The sequence below is a fragment of the Microtus pennsylvanicus genome, chromosome 7 (genome assembly GCF_037038515.1).
Source record: "Microtus pennsylvanicus isolate mMicPen1 chromosome 7, mMicPen1.hap1, whole genome shotgun sequence".
Classification (NCBI taxonomy): domain Eukaryota; kingdom Metazoa; phylum Chordata; class Mammalia; order Rodentia; family Cricetidae; genus Microtus; species Microtus pennsylvanicus.
Window position 1 is genome coordinate 50,978,482 of NC_134585.1, and position 19,215 is coordinate 50,997,696.

Consider the following 19,215-nt stretch of genomic DNA (forward strand, 5'->3'; position numbering starts at 1 on the left):
ATACAATAAGTACAAATATCCTATTCTAACTAGCTTAGGTCTTGTATAATAAATAACTTGGCCAAGTCATGAGAGAAAAGTAACTACATCTATATAGTCTTCAACCCCATCGAAGATCTGAGAAGGGAAATAATGTTACCTGGTTAATTAGGAAGTTCAGTAAAACAACTTCCAAAACATGCAACAAATCACAGAGACAACTAGCTACCTAGGCAATCACCCAAAGTCACATTAGCAGCGTTGAAGCAACCAACTTTGGCTAAGGCCTAACATAACTGACACACCATTTTCAAAGGCAAGCAACTTTTCAAAACTATCTTACCCTGTCTTGGCAGGATAAGACAGCCCTGTTTTATCCATTGATGCACGCTCTGTATCTTTGTCAGTGGTTGAGGTATGGGCATTTCTTTGCCCCAAGGCCAGTTCTGCCAAAAGGAAAGGCTCCAGGTGGAGTGTCTTTGGTGCTCAACATTCTCTCGGGAAATAGAGTGGTGTTGCCAGGAGCAATTGTGTCTCACTACCACAAAACTCTGAGTTAGATTAAAGGCCATTTTCTACAGCTCTTTGAAGAAGTTGAAGACTATCTATCTATACTGAGTATAATCTCTATATATCTAAAGAACCTGATTAGTCTAATTATAAATGACAAACTTAGATGACTATTAGTCTATATAATTCTCAATATCTATCTAACTTAAAGACTAAGACAATAAACAACTGTGAAACAAATGAGGACAATGACCTCCAAATATAAACAATGTACAAATATACATTGCAGTAGGTAAATATATATCAATACACAAACATTATATAAGTATCTTAATCAGAGGTAGAAATGTACACAGCAATATGGTAAATATATACAATACAATATATGTCAATACATAAAAATGTTTTAAACAGAGGTAGAAACATGAATGCATACAATAGTCAATACAATTTAACTTTGTATCAATATACAAGAATCTATATCAATATATTTGTCTAACAACAGTAACTCACAATTACAAATCTATTATCCCATCATCCCTCTTTTTTTTTTTTTTTCAAAATGATCCCTGAGCTTATAAAATTCCTCCCCCAACCCTCAATCGTATACTAATTATAATCAACCCCTAAATGATGTCCCTAAACCCAAGGGCAAACTTTACTGGGAGAGGGGACGTCGTCCTCTAGAATTACTTCCAGCTGTCATGGGGGCGACGTTCTTTCTGGGGGATCCTGTGAAAGTAAAATGATGGTTAAATTTCAAGATCAATGTCTTTTAAAATTGCCAATAGTCTCTGAGTATTTTGTGCAGGTCTGGCCAAAATGTTGTATAAGATGTGCACCATTTCAGCTAACCAAGTTGGAACTGTCTTGTGCAGCTGGTATCCAAAGCAGGTCTTGTTGTAGCGCTATCAGTATCATGACGTCATATCAACCAGGTGGAGTTGTTGTTATGGGGCCCCATCTTCTTCCTGGAAACTTCAAATGTCACTTCAGGAAAAACTCATTGTTCATTATGAAAAACTTAAGCATTAATCATATAGACATATATATATATATATTCAATGAAAGACATGATAGATATATTCAATGAAAAGTATGATAGATATGAAGAAAAGCAAAGATGTTTTCTAAACTCATATTTCTTTCTGTCCCACATCATGGCTCTTGACATGAGACAGAAACTCCAGAAACTCTGGGTTTTTCTCTTACTAACAGGCTTGGAATTGGAGAGGGACTGAGCCAGAGTCCAACTTCAAAACCAGCTTTATAAATTTAGAAATATGGTTTAATATTACTTACACAACCCATTCAGTTTTCTTGATATTTCCTATCGGGCAGGTACTTTTCCATCTGTCAGTATCCAAACATCCAGGGTCCCTTGAATTTTTCAAAGATGAGTGTTTTCCTGTGGAGATAAGAACAGAACCCTGCCCCCATTCTATATGTTTTTCTTACCATCTGTATGAATATCATCATTGTAGATAAGTTGTCATTTCTCCTTTCCAAGAGGTTTTTCCTCTTCAAATCGAAACTTTATTAATTTTGATGGTATCCACAATTTTTCTTCTCCTGTGGAAACAAGAGCAAAACCCCTTCCCCAACGTAGCACATCTCCTGGCTTCCATTGAGAGGTCAGCACATCTTTGAAATAAATCGGTTGATTTAGTTCAGCAGACTTTTCCATTATCCAATGTCTCTCTGCTGCTGTCGTTCCTTTCTCATTAGCGTTAAGAAAATTCAAGGTTAATAAAGCATTATGTAATCTATTTCTGGGGGTATTTTCGGTCCCTTTCTGTTTGTTCAGCATATCCTTTATAGTACGATTTGATCTTTCTATAACTGCCTGACCTGTAGGATTATTTGGTATACCTGTAATATGTTTTATATTATAATAATCAAAAAAGCATTTCATTTTCTTAGATACATATGCTGGACCATTATCTGTCTTTATTTGCGCAGGTATACCCATGATGGCCATAACTTCCAATAAATGTGTGATTACTGAATCAGCCTTTTCTGAGCTCAGGGCAGTAGCCCATTGAAAACCTGAATACGTGTCTATGGTGTGGTGTACATATTTTAATTTACCAAATTCTATAAAGTGGAACACATCCATCTGCCAGATTTCATTTCTCTTAGTGCCCTTTGGGTTACTCCCTGCAGGCAACGGTGTTTGATTATAGAAAGAACAAGTAGGACATCTCTTTATAATGTCCTTAGCTTGTTGCCAAGTAATGGAAAATTCTTTCTTTAGGCCTTTACTATTGACATGATGCTTCTTATGAAATTCTGAGGCCTGCAACACACTTCCAATCAATAATTGATCAATCTCAGCGTTGCCTTGGGCTAGAGGACCAGGCAGACCTGTATGGGACCGGATGTGTGTTATGTACATCGGACAAAGCCTGTTCCTGATTATGTCTTGTACCTGGATAAACAATGAAGTCAACTCTGTGTCATCTGGTATAAATTCAGCGGTTTCAATATGCAAGATAACTCTTTCTGCATATTGTGAATCTGTAACTATATTAAGAGGTTCTTTAAAATCCCTTAGCACCATAAGAATGGCATATAATTCTGCCTTCTGGACAGAATTATAAGGGCTTTGTTCCACCTTACTCAATTCATCTGACTTGTAACCTGCTTTCCCTGATTTATTTGCATCAGTATAGAACGTACGGGCTCCAGTTATTGGAGCATCACGTACAATTCTAGGAAGAATCCAAGAAGTTCTTTTTATGAGGTTAAGTCTACCACTTTTGGGATAGTTGCTATTAATTTCTCCCAAAAAATTAGCACAAGCTCTTTGCCACGGTTCATTGTCTTCCCATAACTTTTTTATTTCTTCAGTAGTAAAAGGCACTATAATTTCTGCTGGGTCTATACCTGCTAGTTGACGAAGTCTCAGCTTACCTTTTATAATTAATTCAGAGACTTTTTCCACATAAGTTTTTAATTTTTTACTTGGTTTATTAGGTATAAATATCCACTCTAAAATAATATCTTCCCTCTGCATTAGAATCCCTGTAGGAGAAATTCTGGAAGGCAATATGACTAGGATGCAGCTAAGATTTGGGTTCACCCTATCCACATGTGCCTCCTGTAATTTTTCCTCAATCATTGTCAGTTCCTTTTCTGCTTCAGCTGTCAGTTCTCTTGGACTATTCAAATCTTTATCACCATCTAAGGTTTTGTTTAAATGAACTATTAGATCAGGTGTTATCCCAACAGCTGGTCGTAGACTGGAAATGTCTCCTAACAATCTTTGGAAGTCATTAAGAGTCTTTAACCGGTCTCTCCTAATTTGTGCCTTTTGCATTTTAATTTTCTCTAACCCTATTCTGTAACCTAGGTAATTAATAGAATTTCCTCTTTGAATCTTTTCAGGGGCAATTTGTAATCCCCACCTAGGCAAGACTTTCTTTACTTCTTCAAACATCCTTTCTAAAGTATCTTTATTTGGATCAGATAACAAGATGTCATCCATGTAATGATAAATAATGGACTTGGGGAATTGTTTACGAATTATTTCCAATGGCTTACTTACAAAATATTGGCACAGTGTAGGACTATTGAGCATACCCTGTGGGAGGACAGTCCATTGATATCTCCTATTGGGCTGAGAATTATTATAAGTAGGCACTGTGAAGGCAAATTTTTCTCTATCCTTTTCTTGTAACGGTATAGTGAAAAAACAATCTTTCAAATCAATAACTATAAGAGGCCATCCTTTTGGTAACAGAGAAGGCAAAGGAATTCCAGATTGTAGTGAGCCCATAGGTTGAATTACTTTGTTGACAGCTCTTAGATCTGTCACCATTCTCCATTTACCAGATTTCTTTTTTACAACAAACACAGGAGAATTCCAAGGGCTGGTTGATTCTTCAATGTGGTGAGCATCTAGTTGCTCCTGCACCAGCTGTTCCAATGCCTGTAGTTTATCTTCAGCTAGAGGCCACTGTTTGATCCATATTGGCTTCTCAGTTAGCCATTTTAAAGGTAGGGCTGTTGGTACCTCTAAAGGTTTGGTATTTGCTGTATGTTCTTGTACAGCCTGAATGGCTAGTGACCTTTTTCCATAATACCTCATCATATACTTCCCAGAATTATGAGTTCCTGGAACTACAGGAATGTTAATCTGGGTATTCCATTGCTGTAGCAGGTCACGGCCCCATAAATTTATGGCAATATTGGCTATATATGGCCTTAGTCTTCCTATTTGCCCTTCGGGCCCTATGCATTCAACCCATCTTGTGCTTTGTTTTACACGAGATAGGGTTCCAATTCCCAGGAACTGAACATCTACCTCTTGAAGAGGCCAATTCGGATGCCAAGATTCTGGGGTAATGATACTTACATCCGCACCTGTGTCTAATAAGCCTTCAATAAAAGTGCCATTTATACAGACTCTTAGCTTTGGTCTTTGATCATTAATAGAAGTCTGCCAAAATATACGTTTACTCTGTCCAACTGGGTTTTTTGACTCATCCTCCACATGGATTTCATCATTTAGACCAGTATTACTTTTTACAGCAGAAATTGGAGCTTTTAATTTTCTTGGTGAGGCACGTTCTCCACTGTGACTGGGAATGACTGGGCCACTGTTGGCTTGGGGGCCTGCGAGAGGCCCCTCAAGGAGTTTCCCGACGGTATCGGGTTGCCTTGTTTGTCTGTTGTTGACCTGCATTCATTGGACCAATGTCGGCCTTTACCGCATCTCCTACATATACCTGAAGGCCTAGGTCTCCTATCTTTGTCATTCCCAGAGGAGATAATATTCCTAGAAATTCTGTGCCTGCAATCCCTTTTCAGATGTCCTAATTTACCACAATTAAAACACCTGGCAGTTTGATGTCTCCTCATTGCTGTGGAAATCGCTTCTCCTACCCAAGATTCATCGTTATAGCTAAACGTCTCAACATTCATCGTATGCTGAATCCATTCATCCATAGGTGCTGATCTAGACTTTAAAGGCCCAATTATCTTTTTGCATTCTATGTTTGCATTCTCAAAAGCTAGAGATTCAAGAAGTATTCGTCTAGCTTCTGGGTCTGTTACCCCTATGTCCAGAGCCTTAATTAATCTTTGCAAAAAGTCAATAAAGGGTTCTCTCTGTCCCTGCCTAATTCTGGTATATGATTCAACCCTTTTTGCTGGATCTTGTATCCTATTCCAAGCATTTAAAGCTGCTTGGTGACATAGACACAGTACTTCATCATCATAAAGAGCTTGGACCTGTGGATCAGCATATTCTCCTGCACCAAGAATTTGATCTTGGGAAACCTCAATACCTTTTGCTCTTCCTTGCTGTTCCATATGTTTGGATTCTTCTCTAAAATAAATTCCAAACATCAAGGAAGGTCCATTATCTAAAACTGCAGACACTAACTGATGGAAATCATGGGGGGTAGCTCTAGCATTAGAAGCCCAAGTCCTTATCATTTCCTTTACGTATGCAGAGTGCAAGCCAAAATTAACAATAGCTTGCTTAATTTCTTTTAGATCATTCATTGCTATTGGCGTCCATCTAGCTTCTCTGACTCCCTTTGAGCCTTTAGAAGTTGACGCTTTGTCAGAATTAAGTATAGGGTATGCTGCTAAAACCTTTGGTAAGCCAGTTCTAATAGCTGGTGTTGGCATTGTATCCTGTCCTTGTGCCTTATTACTCTGTTCACCAGCTCCAATCATTTCTTCAATCATTTCAAGTCTTCTTATTATTGTCTTTATTATTGTCTCTTTTGAATCCTGAATCTCCTGACCTGCATGAGTTTCTAGTAAAGATTGTATGGTTCTTAGGAGTGCCATGATCTTCCTAAATGATAGAATATTCAAAAGAATACTGAAACCTAGTAACCAGTAAATTAAGTTATCCCCATAGTCATATAAACCTTGCATGATATAACCCATTGTATTGGTAACCAGAACAGTAAAATTCGCGTTGGAAACGAGAACTGCCATATTACCTATTATCCAGCAGGTGGCGCTGTTGCCAAGTCTCGATGAAAACACGGTCCTGTTTCAGAGTCCGCCTAGTATTTGTTAAAAACTGGAAAATGTAAGTTGCTCAACAAAGTAAATGTAATTAAATCAATTCCAGAGATGGAACCAGAAACCTAGAATCCAGGGGTAGAGAAGAGCAATCTGGAAGCTACTTATGCCTCCACGTGACAGAGTCACCCTGAGGGGTTGCAGCTTTCAGCAACCGCGTGCTCTGGTTCGCGCCACTTAAGAGCTGTGCTTGCAAGGGAGATTTGAAAACGACTCAGAAAAGAGCAAATCACGCAGGCAGAGACTACGCGGGCCTGTGGAGTTTAAATCCACAGGCAGCAGCTGAGGAAGCAAGGGCTCCCGCCAAGCCGAACAAGCGCCCGCCAAGCCGAACTTGCGGCCGCCAAGCCGAACTTCCGGCCGCCAAGCCGAACTCGCGGCTGCGAGCCGGGAGAGGTTCTAAAACCAAACGTTGGGCGCCAAATGAAGGCGTAAGTCACAAACAATGCCACACCAACTTGGGATTATGATTAATAGGGTGATATTTATTTAAAGGGGAAAAAACTTACAGATCACTGTCAGCCCTCTGCGTAACCAGGAAGGAAGTCAAGTCACCGGCGGAGCAGGAAGTGAAGAGAGCGAGTAGAGGGAAGTGGCCGCTTTTTTAAAGGGAGAGAGACCACACCCCAAGGGGCTGGTATCTCAGCGGCGATAGGCTGGAGGAGTGGGAGGACCTCCCGTAACACTTGTGTATGTCAAATTAAAAGAACAAAACAAAAACATGCTAGCATACTTAACTATACCTATAACTATCCTATAAGCTCATAAAAGCCATGGGTGGAATTTTGCATGATGAGAACAAAAAGAGAATGAACTCCATTATCAAGACTTTCAAAAGAGTTCATGCCCCGAGGACAGCAAAGGTCTGCCATGGACTAAGCTGCAGTATTTCAGGCACTATCTCGGTCCTTTAGAGTTTGTAACAATCCTATGGGATGGTTGTTTAGTTCATTTCACATAAACTAGAAATGGAGGTCTTTTTTATCCAAAATACCTAAAGTTATTAGATGCCAATGTTCTAATTCAATTTCAGAGTTTGTGTTGTGTTGTGTTATTTTTGTAGTGCAGGGTGTTGGAAACAGGACATTGTGCATGTTCGGCAAACACTTTACCACTGAGCTCTGTCCCCAGCTCATGAGACTGACTTTTAACATGGCCCCAATGTTGCCTTCTAGGATTGTGAAAGCAGAGGGGTTATTCGCACGTTTCTAGACAGTGGATGGTTATTATATCCCTTGGAGCCCTCTTGTGTTTGTGGAGGGGAAAGTAGAGCAGAAGAGGGACGGGAAGTCAACAGATGAGAGAAAAACTGAGCAAGGATGGAGCCGTGGAAGACCGTCAGATGAATGGAGCGTATCTAATCTGTGTGTGTCAAAGAGATGGATCTGCATCTGCAACTCATAACCTAATCTGTATGTGTCGTAGAGATGGATCTGCATCCGCAACTTACTATTTTGATGACCAGGTGGCTGCAAAAGCAGACAACAAGTCTTGGCTTTACCTGAAATTGCTAAAGCAAGAGGAGGAGGAGAGAGTTCGGAAAGAGCAGGTACGGTTCAGGGAGAGAAGAGGCGCTGCGGCCTTGAAAGCATGATGTCTGTTAATGTTAGCTGCCAGCTCTCCCACTTGCCCAAGGGTCTGTCAGAAGGCTCTCCAAGGGGAGAAAACTCTTTTTATTGAAATGTCTGTTTCACAGAAAAACAAGCAAAATTACTCTGGAAAATAACGATAGCATACAGAATTCTCTTCTGTTAAAGTATCTAGTTTTTAAATCTCAAAACTGATAAAGAAAATGACTAGATCTTCAACCCTAGAAGCATTATTAAAAAGGTTTTGGAGAGGCTGCATACAACAGTCTAAATGTACAGGTCTTGCCTAGAACTCAGGAGGCAGAAGCAGGCAGACCTCTGTGAGTTTGAGACCATTTTGATCTACTTATTGAGTTCCAGGTCATCCAGAGCTACATAATGAGACCCTGTTCCCTTTCCCCACCCCCCACAAAAGAAATGTACAGGCCTTAAAATTCACCTGTCTGTGAATGCTGGCTCCATCATAGTAGAAAGATGCTGAGCAAGTAAACCTTGTGCTTTGATGTGTTACAAAACAGTGAATGACAACATCTGTCTGGTGTGGTCATTGGAACCATTTCTTGAGACAAAGTATACTGACTGCTTCTTTATCTTGGGTGTGTTCAATGTGGCACGGCACTTAGACCCACACACATTTCATTGAAGTAGACTACATCACTATGGAATCTTGCTTTCCAGGAAGCCCAGAAAGCTACATGATTCACAAGGTCCCTCCCCGAGGTTGTGCAGCTAAGATTTAGCTGACTGTCCTACTGCTTGGGGGAGATGGCTTTTGTAAGTCACCAGGCACGCACATGTAAGTGACCTTGGTGAACTCGGTTCTTTGGCTTGTTGGCGTCCTCTCTGGGGGTGGATAGACTTTGTTCACATGCTGTATACATTATGCTCACATACTGTATACATTAGTATACAATAACTAGAAACACAAGTCACCTCTCAGGGACCTCACTGTAGCTGCCATCCACATCATATGTCTTTATTCCCATCATTTTCCCCTGTGGTGTCTAGCCATTTCCCCACAGGCAACCCTACTCAAACATTATTGTGTTACAATATTGTGCCTTATCATTTCCTTCTGATTATTGTCTCAGGTGCGGCAGAGAGCCAAAGAATGCTCCCGGGCTCTCAGTGCAATTCTTGACCTTGCATATGGAAACCCCAAAGAGAACATCCTGGATTCAGATTTTGATTTGGAACATCTGAAGGTGGGCATGTGGTAGAGCTCTTTCTTCCTTGGTCTGTGATTTCGTATTGTTCTTGGTTGGCTGGTTTTCTGCTGCACCGCAAGGTATGTGATCAGAACCTTTGTGATGGATGACTAGGATGGCCAGTGTGACATGATCTAGAATCGCCGGGCAGGAGAGACTCAGTGAGGGTTGGTCTACATTGGATTGGCCTGTGGGTATGTTTGTGGGGGACTGTTTTAATTAATAGATGTGGGAAGTCCACTGGGGGCAGCACTAATCCCTAGGCAGGGACTCCCAAACTGTGGAAGAGTGGAGAAATCCACCTAAGCCCAGCAAACGAGTAAGCTAGCAAGCAGGTAAGCCACGCATACATCCATTTCTCTCTGTGCTTGATTGTTGATATAATATGACTAGCTGTTTGAAATTCCTGCCATCTTGACTTCCACACCATCATGAGCTATCAACATGGAACTGTGAGCTAGAATAAATCCTTTCTCATCAAAGCTGCCCTTTTTCTCCCAGGGTATTTTATCACATCAATAGAAATAAAACTAGACCAGAACATGCCTGCATGCATGTGTGCATGTGTGTGTGTGCATGGACACATCCCTCCCACATCCCTACATGCACACGCACACAACACAGGCACCAGTGAAACCTGTGCCAGGTTGAATTATGAATAAAACTGCCTCTTTGAACTGGCAGTTCATATGGTTCAGCTCCAGACTTTCATGGGAGGTAATTAGTTGGCTAGGAATGGCTTCGTATTAGCTTGATCTTGAAGACTTAGCCAAATGTTTTGAATGATATTTCTTTGGGTGGTACAAGTGTGAATGGCATGAGCTGCAGGTTGGAGGACAGGGTGTAGAAGGAACTAGAAGTTGTTTAGTTTGAGGATAAGATACTGGTCTCTTCCCTAGATCCAACCAAGAGCCACCTTCTTCTGTCTTCGTGCTGCCTTATACAATCCCTTGACCTGACACAAACACCTTTTTTTTTTCTAACTCCTGTCTAATCTTCCTCCTCTGAGAAGCTCCTGGGGACTCCGGGACCTTTGCAGAGCCTGGGTTGGCTCTCACACCACCACATGTGCATCTGGGCCTCAGGGCATCAAATGGCGGGTTGCATTTCATTGTGTTGAAAGTCTCTATCGGGTTTTTTCATGGTAAACTGTGAGCTCACTGAAAATGAGACTACAATGTCTGACAGGGGGGACATTCCGTAAATACAGAGATTGAATAAACTGAGAACATGGGATGAGGTAAGACAGAAATCAGAGAGGTTCAAATTTCAGTGTAGATTATTAAAAAACAGTAAGTTTACCTCTGAATATCTCTCTCTCTCTCTCTCTCTCTCTCTCTCTCTCTCTCTCTCTCTGTGTGTGTGTGTGTGTGTGTGTGTGTGTAAAACATATGTGCCTATGTGTGTGTGCTCTATTATGTCATCAAGGTACTAAGAGACCTGAAGCGAGTAATGATTGTATGACAGACAGAACTGTCTAATGTAATCTTCCAACACCAGGTGAGACGGTAACTCACTGTTCTGCTGTTTTCACCCAGGGCGCTATTGATGGGGATAAAATAGCAGTGATTGGACATTCCTTTGGAGGAGCCACAGTTATCCAAACCCTCAGTGAAGACCAGAGATTCAAGTAAGAGACAAAACAAGATAACTAAATGAGGGCAGGGTAATACACAAAAGAGGGAACTGTTTTTTTCTGAAATTCTACCCATTAGGGGATCTTTGGGGTTTGTACATCTTATTATTTTTCTATATTTCTTTGTTTCATGGATGCTTTGCTTGCCTGCCTGTACGTGTGCTGTGCGCTGTGCTCATGCTTTGTGGTCAGAAGATGGCATCAGATGCCCTGGAACTGTAATTACCAATAGCTGTGAGCTGCCATGTGGGTGCTGGGAACTGAACCTACGTCCTTGGCCAGAGAAACAGTTGCTCTCAACACTGAGCTATCTGTCTCTCCAGCTGAAGCTTTACCATTGCTCTTTGCTTCATCGAGTTTGTACATTTTCCTAGGAAGAAACCATTTCTTCGTCCCGTTACCAACACCTTTCCCTTGCCGTTGGAGCAGAGCAGCAAGGCGCACGGATGCACTGGCATCTCTGTAGTAGGACGTGCAGCCCTTTGGGTGGATGCCTGGCGTAACACAGCTCTATGCTAGCTTGTTGAAAGTCTCCACATTGATCTCCAAAGTTCCTGCAGCAGTTCACACCCGTCCCAACAGTGACCAAGGCTGCCTCTTTCCCCGTGTTCTTGCTGGCATTTGTTGATTCTCACTGAGATGAGATTGTCTCTCTAAATAGTTTTAATCTGCACCTCCATATTGGCTAAGGATGTTGCACTTTTCAAAATACGTATTTACCATTTTTTTTCCTTTCAAAGAACTCTTTTTTTCCCCTCCCCCCTCAAAGAACTCTTGACTTGGTACACTTTGGCCCAATCTTCTCCTGTTGTTGTTTGGTTGTTCTGAGTTCTTTGTGTATTCTTTATGTATTCATGTCTGCCTCATATGTGGATCTTAGCTTCGTTGGGTGAATGTATGTAGAGACCAGGAAACTAGAAAGGGTCTCAGGAGCAGTGGAAACAGAGGCTGTGAGGAGAGTGGGGGACGTAACAGAACACACGTGCCATGAGGGTTCAAGTGGGGATGCGGGAATGCAGATGGCGTGGGCAGAGGGAGGGGCAGCCCAGACTAAGTAAGCAGAGCATACCATGAAGAAAGCTGCCACTTGTCAAGCTGATTTTAAAATCAGTTTTCTTATCCTTACCCATCCCCCATTGTCCTCATTTCTCTGTAAAGGGCTTCACATGTTCTCTTGGGAATTTATCTTTGTTTTCACTGTGACGTGCTTGTGATAGTATTGCCATCATTTTACCGAAGACATTGGGTTTTGAATTTTATCGTGAGCTTTTCTTTTGTCTTTAAAATGAGGCTGGATCTAAAATCATAGTTGCTGGGACCAAAGTCAGACAAGAGCCCAGTTTTCTAACATATAGAAACATTTTCTTTCTTTAACGACTCATCCTAGACTCACCAAGGCCTAACTGCCTAGGGAGTGGTCTGGACCATTTGAGATGTTTCCCCTCAATGGAAGGGCGTGTTCTGCTGTCATCTGCTTAGCTTATGGGTGGATTTTCAAAAAGGCCAGGGAGCAGGTTCAAACTGAGTGGGAAGAAGAAAGCTTGATTTTAAATGTTGTACATTTTATTCTCACAATTTTCAATTATGTGTGTGTGCATCTTTATGTGTGTGTGTGTGTGTGTGTGTGTGTGTGTGTGTAAATGCACAAGGAGGTGTCAGATTTCCTAGAGCTAGAGTTCCAGGTAGTTGTGAGCCACCTAGTGTGGACCTCTGCAAGAACAGTAAAGACTCTTAACCTTTGAGCCATCTCTCCAGTCCCCAAAGTTATATTTTCTCAAGGGTTACTTCATGTGTTTCACCCTCTAAACACAGCCCTCTGTGACTGGGTATCTTATTACTCTGAAATAGTGTAACAGACACACTGTGGAACACCTAAGACTTTGGAAATGGGCTGGAGAGATTAATCAGCAGGTGAGAGCATGCACTACTAATCAGTTCCCAGCACTGTGTCAGGCAGTGCATAGCCACCTCAACTCCAGCTCTAAGAGATCTGGCGCCATCTGCTGGCTTTTGTGAAAATCTGCATATACCGCCCCTTCATGTACACACAGATACACACACAGAGATAAACATTTGTACAGACAGAGAGAGATACACACACAGACACACACACACACAGATAAACATTTGCGTGCACGCGCACGCACACACACACACACCAAAAACAGACAAGCAAACAAAAAAACTTAAAAAAAACAGAAGAAAAAAGGCAAATGGCTATTTTTTCAGTTTTGAAGTAATTATAACTGATTTACAGGTATTTTGGAAACTTTGTGACAAAAATGAATATTGAAAACTTTAAGAAAATGGCCAAGAGCCGTGTAGTAAGTTGCTGTGGCAGGAAGGTCTCTCTCTGCTGACAATGCCAGGTCAGCAGTGTTCCAAAGCCCACCGTAGCTCCCTCCCGAGAGCCAGGTAGTAGGTTGCTGGGGTAAGATGGTCTCTGCTGGCCAGCCTACATTCTCCATCACTGTGTGTCTGCAGATGCGGGATCGCTCTCGATCCATGGATGTATCCGGTGAGTGAGGAGCTGCATTCCAAAATCCCTCAGCCCCTCTTCTTCATCAACTCTGAACAATTCCAGTCTTCTAAATCCATCGAGAAAATGAAAAAGTTCTATGAACCTGGCAAGGAAAGAAAAATGATTACAATCAGGTAAGTGCTCACTTGCTAGATCCTAGACTTGAAACTTGGTGAAGTGGCTATCATCATTGGGGAGTCTTTGCAAAATGACTGTGCTGGTGGTTAGATTTTAATATAGAGAATATACTCTGTCACCTCCAGTACTCTTAGACTTTCTCTCTTTCTTTTTTCCCGGGACAGGGTTTCTCTGTGTAACCCTGACTGTCCTGGAATTCACTTTGTAGACCAGGTTGACCTCGAACTCAGAGATCTGCCTGCTTCTGCCTCCAGGGTGCTGGGATTTAAGGTGTTCACTAGCACAGCTGACTTACTCTTTCTTTTTTGATGTGATGAATGTGTTTTGCCTGCCTGCCTGCCTGTCTGTGCACCAAGTGTGTGCAGTGTCTGCAGAGGCCAGCAGAGGGCATCAGATCCCCCCAAACTGGAGGTGCACACAGTTGTGAGCTTTGGGTACTGAGAGCCAAACTCTGGACATCTATCTGCAAGAGCGGCCAGTGCTCTTAACCATGGAGCCATTCTCCAGCTCTAAATAAAAATGGTTTTAGTTCTTATATTGGCAGTTTAGTCTATATATTAGATACTGACTACGTTCATCTGAACACTTGAACATACCAACATACACAGGGGAGAAGGAGTGAGGGACAGCAGTTCATCCTTAGGCCATGCAAGGAAGTCTTTGAAGAAAAAGTGAGAACATCTATTGTGTTTATCTGTTGGAACAACGCGTGAGTTTATGAACTTTGCCAAGCTCTAAAAGGATGCCCTTGAGTGATAGCCATATGCTTATATCCTGATGTGGTTTTAAACTCTCAAAAATATTATTCAAATGGGGCTAGAGAGATGCCCAGCAGTTAAGAGTGGTTGCTGCTCTTGCAGAGGACTGAATTTTGGATCCTAGCTCCCATGTCAGGCCTTTCACAAATAAATGCCTGCATCTCCAGCTCCGAGGGATTCCATGACCTTTTCTAATCTCTGTCAGCAAGTGCACAAAACACACACACACACATGTGCACACACACATACACACAGAGAGAAATAAATATAAATATTTTTTAAAAGGCTTTCAAGCAGAAATATCTTTCTATTCTCTGAACCCTGGTTAATTCAGGAGAGGGGAAAAAGGCAGGAAGGGTGTTCCTAGAATAGTTCCACCTACCCATAATTTGGCTTTCCAGCTTCCATTTCCATAGCTCTAGTGACCTATGGCTAGTTGTGGTCAGAGAATATTAACTGGAAAATTCTCGAAGTAACAATCCACCTTTCCAAAGTGTGAGCAGCTCTCTATAACATAGTGAAATCTTGTGTCATCCCGGCTTGATGGGAACCGTTCCTTCGTCCAGTGCCTATGTATTCTATGTGAAAACCTCTTGATGGTCACCTCTTGTCACCCAGCCATCAGACCAGCTATCATGGGGCTAAGTATTCAAGATAAATACAGTTCAGTAAACTGGTGAGGAAGGGAAAGAGAAAGGCAATTACTTTTCCATTTTTCCCCTTTCTCTTCTTTTTTTTTTTTAACTTATTGTTTTGGTTACTTTTCCTGTTTTTGTGTTAAAGACAACAGCAACAACACAATTCTCTGTGGGCTGGAGAGAAGGCTCAGCAGTTAAGAGTATCGCTTCTCTGCCGGGGCATCTGGGTGATCTTCCCAGCTCCCACATGGCAGCTCCCAACCATCTGCAGCTCCAGTGGAGATCGGATACCTCATTCTGGCTTCCACGGGTACTTACTGTACATGTGGTGCTCAGACACATTCAAGCAAACACTCATACTCATAAGATGAAAAATGAATAAATTATCAAAACAGTCAAAAAAGAGCATTCACTACTAAAAGGGAGATGAAAAAGAAAAATACTCTGAGAAGAGTTAGCTCACAGTTCAAGGTGACAATCTGTCAGTGTCACAGAGCATCAGAGAATTCCCTACAGGCATGCATGGGGTCTGTCTGTCGGGGATCCCACAGTATATACACGGGGTCTGTCTGTCGGGGATCCCACAGTATATACACGGGGTCTGTCTGTCGGGGATCCCACAGTATATACACGGGGTCTGTCTGTCGGGGATCCCACAGTATATACATGGGGTCTGTCTGTCAGGGATCCCACAGTATATACACGGGGTCTGTCTGTCGGGGATCCCACAGTATATACACGGGGTCTGTCAGGGATTCCACAGTATATACATGGGGTCTGTCTGTTGGGGATCCCACAGTATATACACGGGGTCTGTCTGTCGGGGATCCCACAGTATATACAAGGGGTCTGTCTGTCGGGGATCCCACAGTATATACACGGGGTCTGTCTGTCGGGGATCCCATAGTATATACACGGGGTCTGTCTGTTGGGGATCCCATAGTATATACACGGGGTCTGTCTGTCGGGGATCCCACAGTATATACACGGGGTCTGTCTGTCGGGGATCCCACAGTATATACAAGGGGTCTGTCTGTCGGGGATCCCACAGTATATACACGGGGTCTGTCTGTCGGGGATCCCACAGTATATACATGGGGTCTGTCTGTCGGGGATCCCACAGTATATACACGGGGTCTGTCTGTCGGGGATCCCACAGTATATACAAGGGGTCTGTCTGTCGGGGATCCCACAGTATATACATGGGGTCTGTCTGTCGGGGATCCCACAGTATATAATGGGGTCTGTCTGGCGGTGATCCCACAGTATATACATGGGGTCTGTCTGGCGGTGATTCCACAGTATATACATGGGGTCTGTCTGTCGGGGATTCCACAGTATATACATGGGGTCTGTCTGTCGGTGATTCCACAGTATATACATGGGGTCTGTCTGGCGGTGATTCCACAGTATATACATGGGGTCTGTCTGTTGGGGATTCCACATATATACTTGGGGTCTGTCTGTTGGGGATCCCACAATATATACATGGGGTCTGTCTGTCGGTGATTCCACAGTATATACATGGGGTCTGTCAGGGATTCCACAGTATATACATGGTGTCTGTCTCTGGGTGATTCCACATCATATAATGTTGACAACTGAGATTTGATTTTGTTTCTAGACAGGCTCTTACTCTGTCTTATCTTAGCCCTGGCTGGCCTCGACTCATAGAGATCTACCTGCCTCTGCCTCCTGAGTTCTGAAATCAAACACACCACCACTCCCAGACCCACATATATTATTTTTATTATAATGCATTAGGCTTCCTGTATTTTTCAAATGTTGTTCCAGCACTTGGGAGACTGAGGTAGGAGGACCGTGAGTTCGAGTCTACCTTGGGCTATAAAGACATTGTCTCAAAGAAAGGTTTCATTATTCTAATTCATAAACTTTTCATAGGTGAACAGGACCGAAAAAAGAGAAACAAACAAACAAAACCCAGGGATGGCTCTATCTTTGTTTTCACTTGCTCCTGCCCCTCCCGCATTAGGGAAACTGGAGGGCATCATCCCTATCCCCCACTGGGTTAATGAATGGGCGGAGTCATTTCCAGCTGAAACCCATTGTTGGGAGAAGTGGCCCTACAGTGGGTCCTGTAGAACTGAGAGTTTAGACAGACGGTGAGGCACAGGCAGTTTAAAACTTTATGTTAATGCATTTGTATGTTGGAGTCTCTGATTCGTAACCGGAAGTCTAACAGAGCACTCAACCCTCGGACGCCGCCTCCATTTGCAGTCTGGAAGCAGAAGTGGGGGAACGCTTGTTGCCCAGCTCCCTGTATCCATCTTACACAGGCTGGGCCCCTATCCCATGCTGTCTTGCAATGGGAGGGTCTTCACCTGTGCCTGCTGCGATTTCTCCCTACCTCCTTTCTGGACTCACCTCTTAACCTTTATCTTCTGTGCGAGCTCTGGACTGGAGATGGCTCAGTAATGGAGAACACCTGCTGCTGCCGGGCACCAGACTTTGGTTCCCGGCACCCAAGTCAAGTGGCTCATGACACCTCTTGTAACTAGATGGGATTGGAGAGGGAAGAGCTGCTCTCGGAACAGGCTCTCAAGGAATGCCGATAGTAGACGGGAGGAGAGTGGCGAGCCAGGGTGTCAGGTCGCAAGGGGAGGCACAAGTGTGGAGGAAACACGGAAGTGCCACAGACACAAGAAGTATCTGAGGTTTCAGAGTAGAAAATGAAGACACAAACCCTCGGAATGACTGGCCTGGCTGCCGCAATCTGCGGCTGGTAAATTAGAGAGCCGCCGTGTAAGTGGTGTAAGCTGCTTACAATGAAATACAGGAACTGTTCTAAAAATCTCTAATCCTCGCTGTTCTGCCTGGCATTAAATAATACTATGCTAAGGGGCAGGGGTAGGTGGTAGGCTCTGTATGAGTTGACGACTCTTTGAACACATACTACGTTCCATCTTCTCGGAAGTTTTTCTGGTCAACGGAAGACTGTAATTTTTTTTCTAAAACTAAGACGCAGGTTGTGCCAGTTAGTTTTTGCCAACTTTATGCAAACCGGAATCATTTGGGAAGAGGGAGCCTCAACTGAGATATTACCTCCATCAGCCTGGCCTGTGGACTTGTCTTTGGGGGCATTTTCTAATGACTGATGTGGGAGGGCCCAGCCCACCTAGGAGCGAGCCACACCTGACTGGGTCCTGGGTTCTATAAGAAACCGGCTGAGCAAGCTATGGGGAACAAGCCAGTAGGCAGCACCCCTTCACAGTCTCTCATTTCCTGCCTCTGGGTTCCTGCCTTGTTCTTGCCTTGACTTCCCCCAATGAAGGACTGTATATAATCTGGAAGTGAGCTAAACCATTTTCTCCCCAAGTTGCTTTTGGTCATGGTGTCTATCAGAGCAAGAAATATAAATGAGGGCACAATTTTTCCCCCTAGCAGGAAGAGGTATTTTATTTCAGGATTCTTAAATGAACATCTTTTGACCCTCATGTATATCAAAAATAACCAGATTCCACATTCTGTTTCATTGTTTTGCAGAGAATTGTCTAGCTGGGCCAGAATCACTTTTGTACAATTTTTTTTCAAGTAACAGGAATTATAGGTATTTTTCTCTTTTAGGGGCTCAGTGCACCAGAATTTTGCCGACTTTACTTTTGTAACTGGCAAAATAATTGGGAACAAGCTGACATTAATAGGAGAAATAGACTCTCGTGTGGCCATGGACCTCACCGAAAAAGCCTCGTTAGCTTTCCTACAGAAGCATTTAGGTAAGAGACGGCCTTCCTCTGTGACTCAAGTCGCTTGGTTCTCAGGACAAAACCATTTTATATTCCTTGTCTTAGTCTTATTATAGCTTTTCCTTTTGGTTTTTTAGTAGACAAAGCAGTAAATTAATTTAAAAAGGAACACTTCAAAAAGTGAGTTATGGTGCCTTGTATTCTTTAATATATGTATATTATCTTTAGTGTACATATGCATTAATATATGTATCTATATAGATATAGGTATGTATTCTTGTTGAACCTAACGTTCCTTCTGTGGAACGTGGGGTGAATTTTCATGTCAGGGACACTGAGAGCCACTTGCTTTTCTCTCAGCCTCTCTGGAGATTCTGCATATGCTAATGCAACCTGGTGACCTCAGGCAGAACTCCTGACTACCCAGTGTTCTGGGCTCACTGTAATGGTTCCGTAACTGGTGGTTTCATGGCGCCACCTAGC

At 42.7% G+C, this 19,215-nt stretch overlaps 1 protein-coding gene across 1 annotated transcript in view; it reads left to right on the top strand.

The window, feature by feature from the left end:
* Positions 1 to 19,215, top strand: part of Pla2g7 (phospholipase A2 group VII) — a 54,069-nt gene that overhangs the window by 34,294 nt on the left and 560 nt on the right. Inside the window, exons 7-11 of the mRNA XM_075980671.1 lie at positions 7,966 to 8,089; positions 9,221 to 9,334; positions 10,876 to 10,967; positions 13,458 to 13,628; positions 18,614 to 18,762. Of these exons, the coding sequence (XP_075836786.1) occupies positions 7,966 to 8,089; positions 9,221 to 9,334; positions 10,876 to 10,967; positions 13,458 to 13,628; positions 18,614 to 18,762 (650 nt within the window). The remainder of the gene's footprint in view (positions 1 to 7,965; positions 8,090 to 9,220; positions 9,335 to 10,875; positions 10,968 to 13,457; positions 13,629 to 18,613; positions 18,763 to 19,215) is intronic.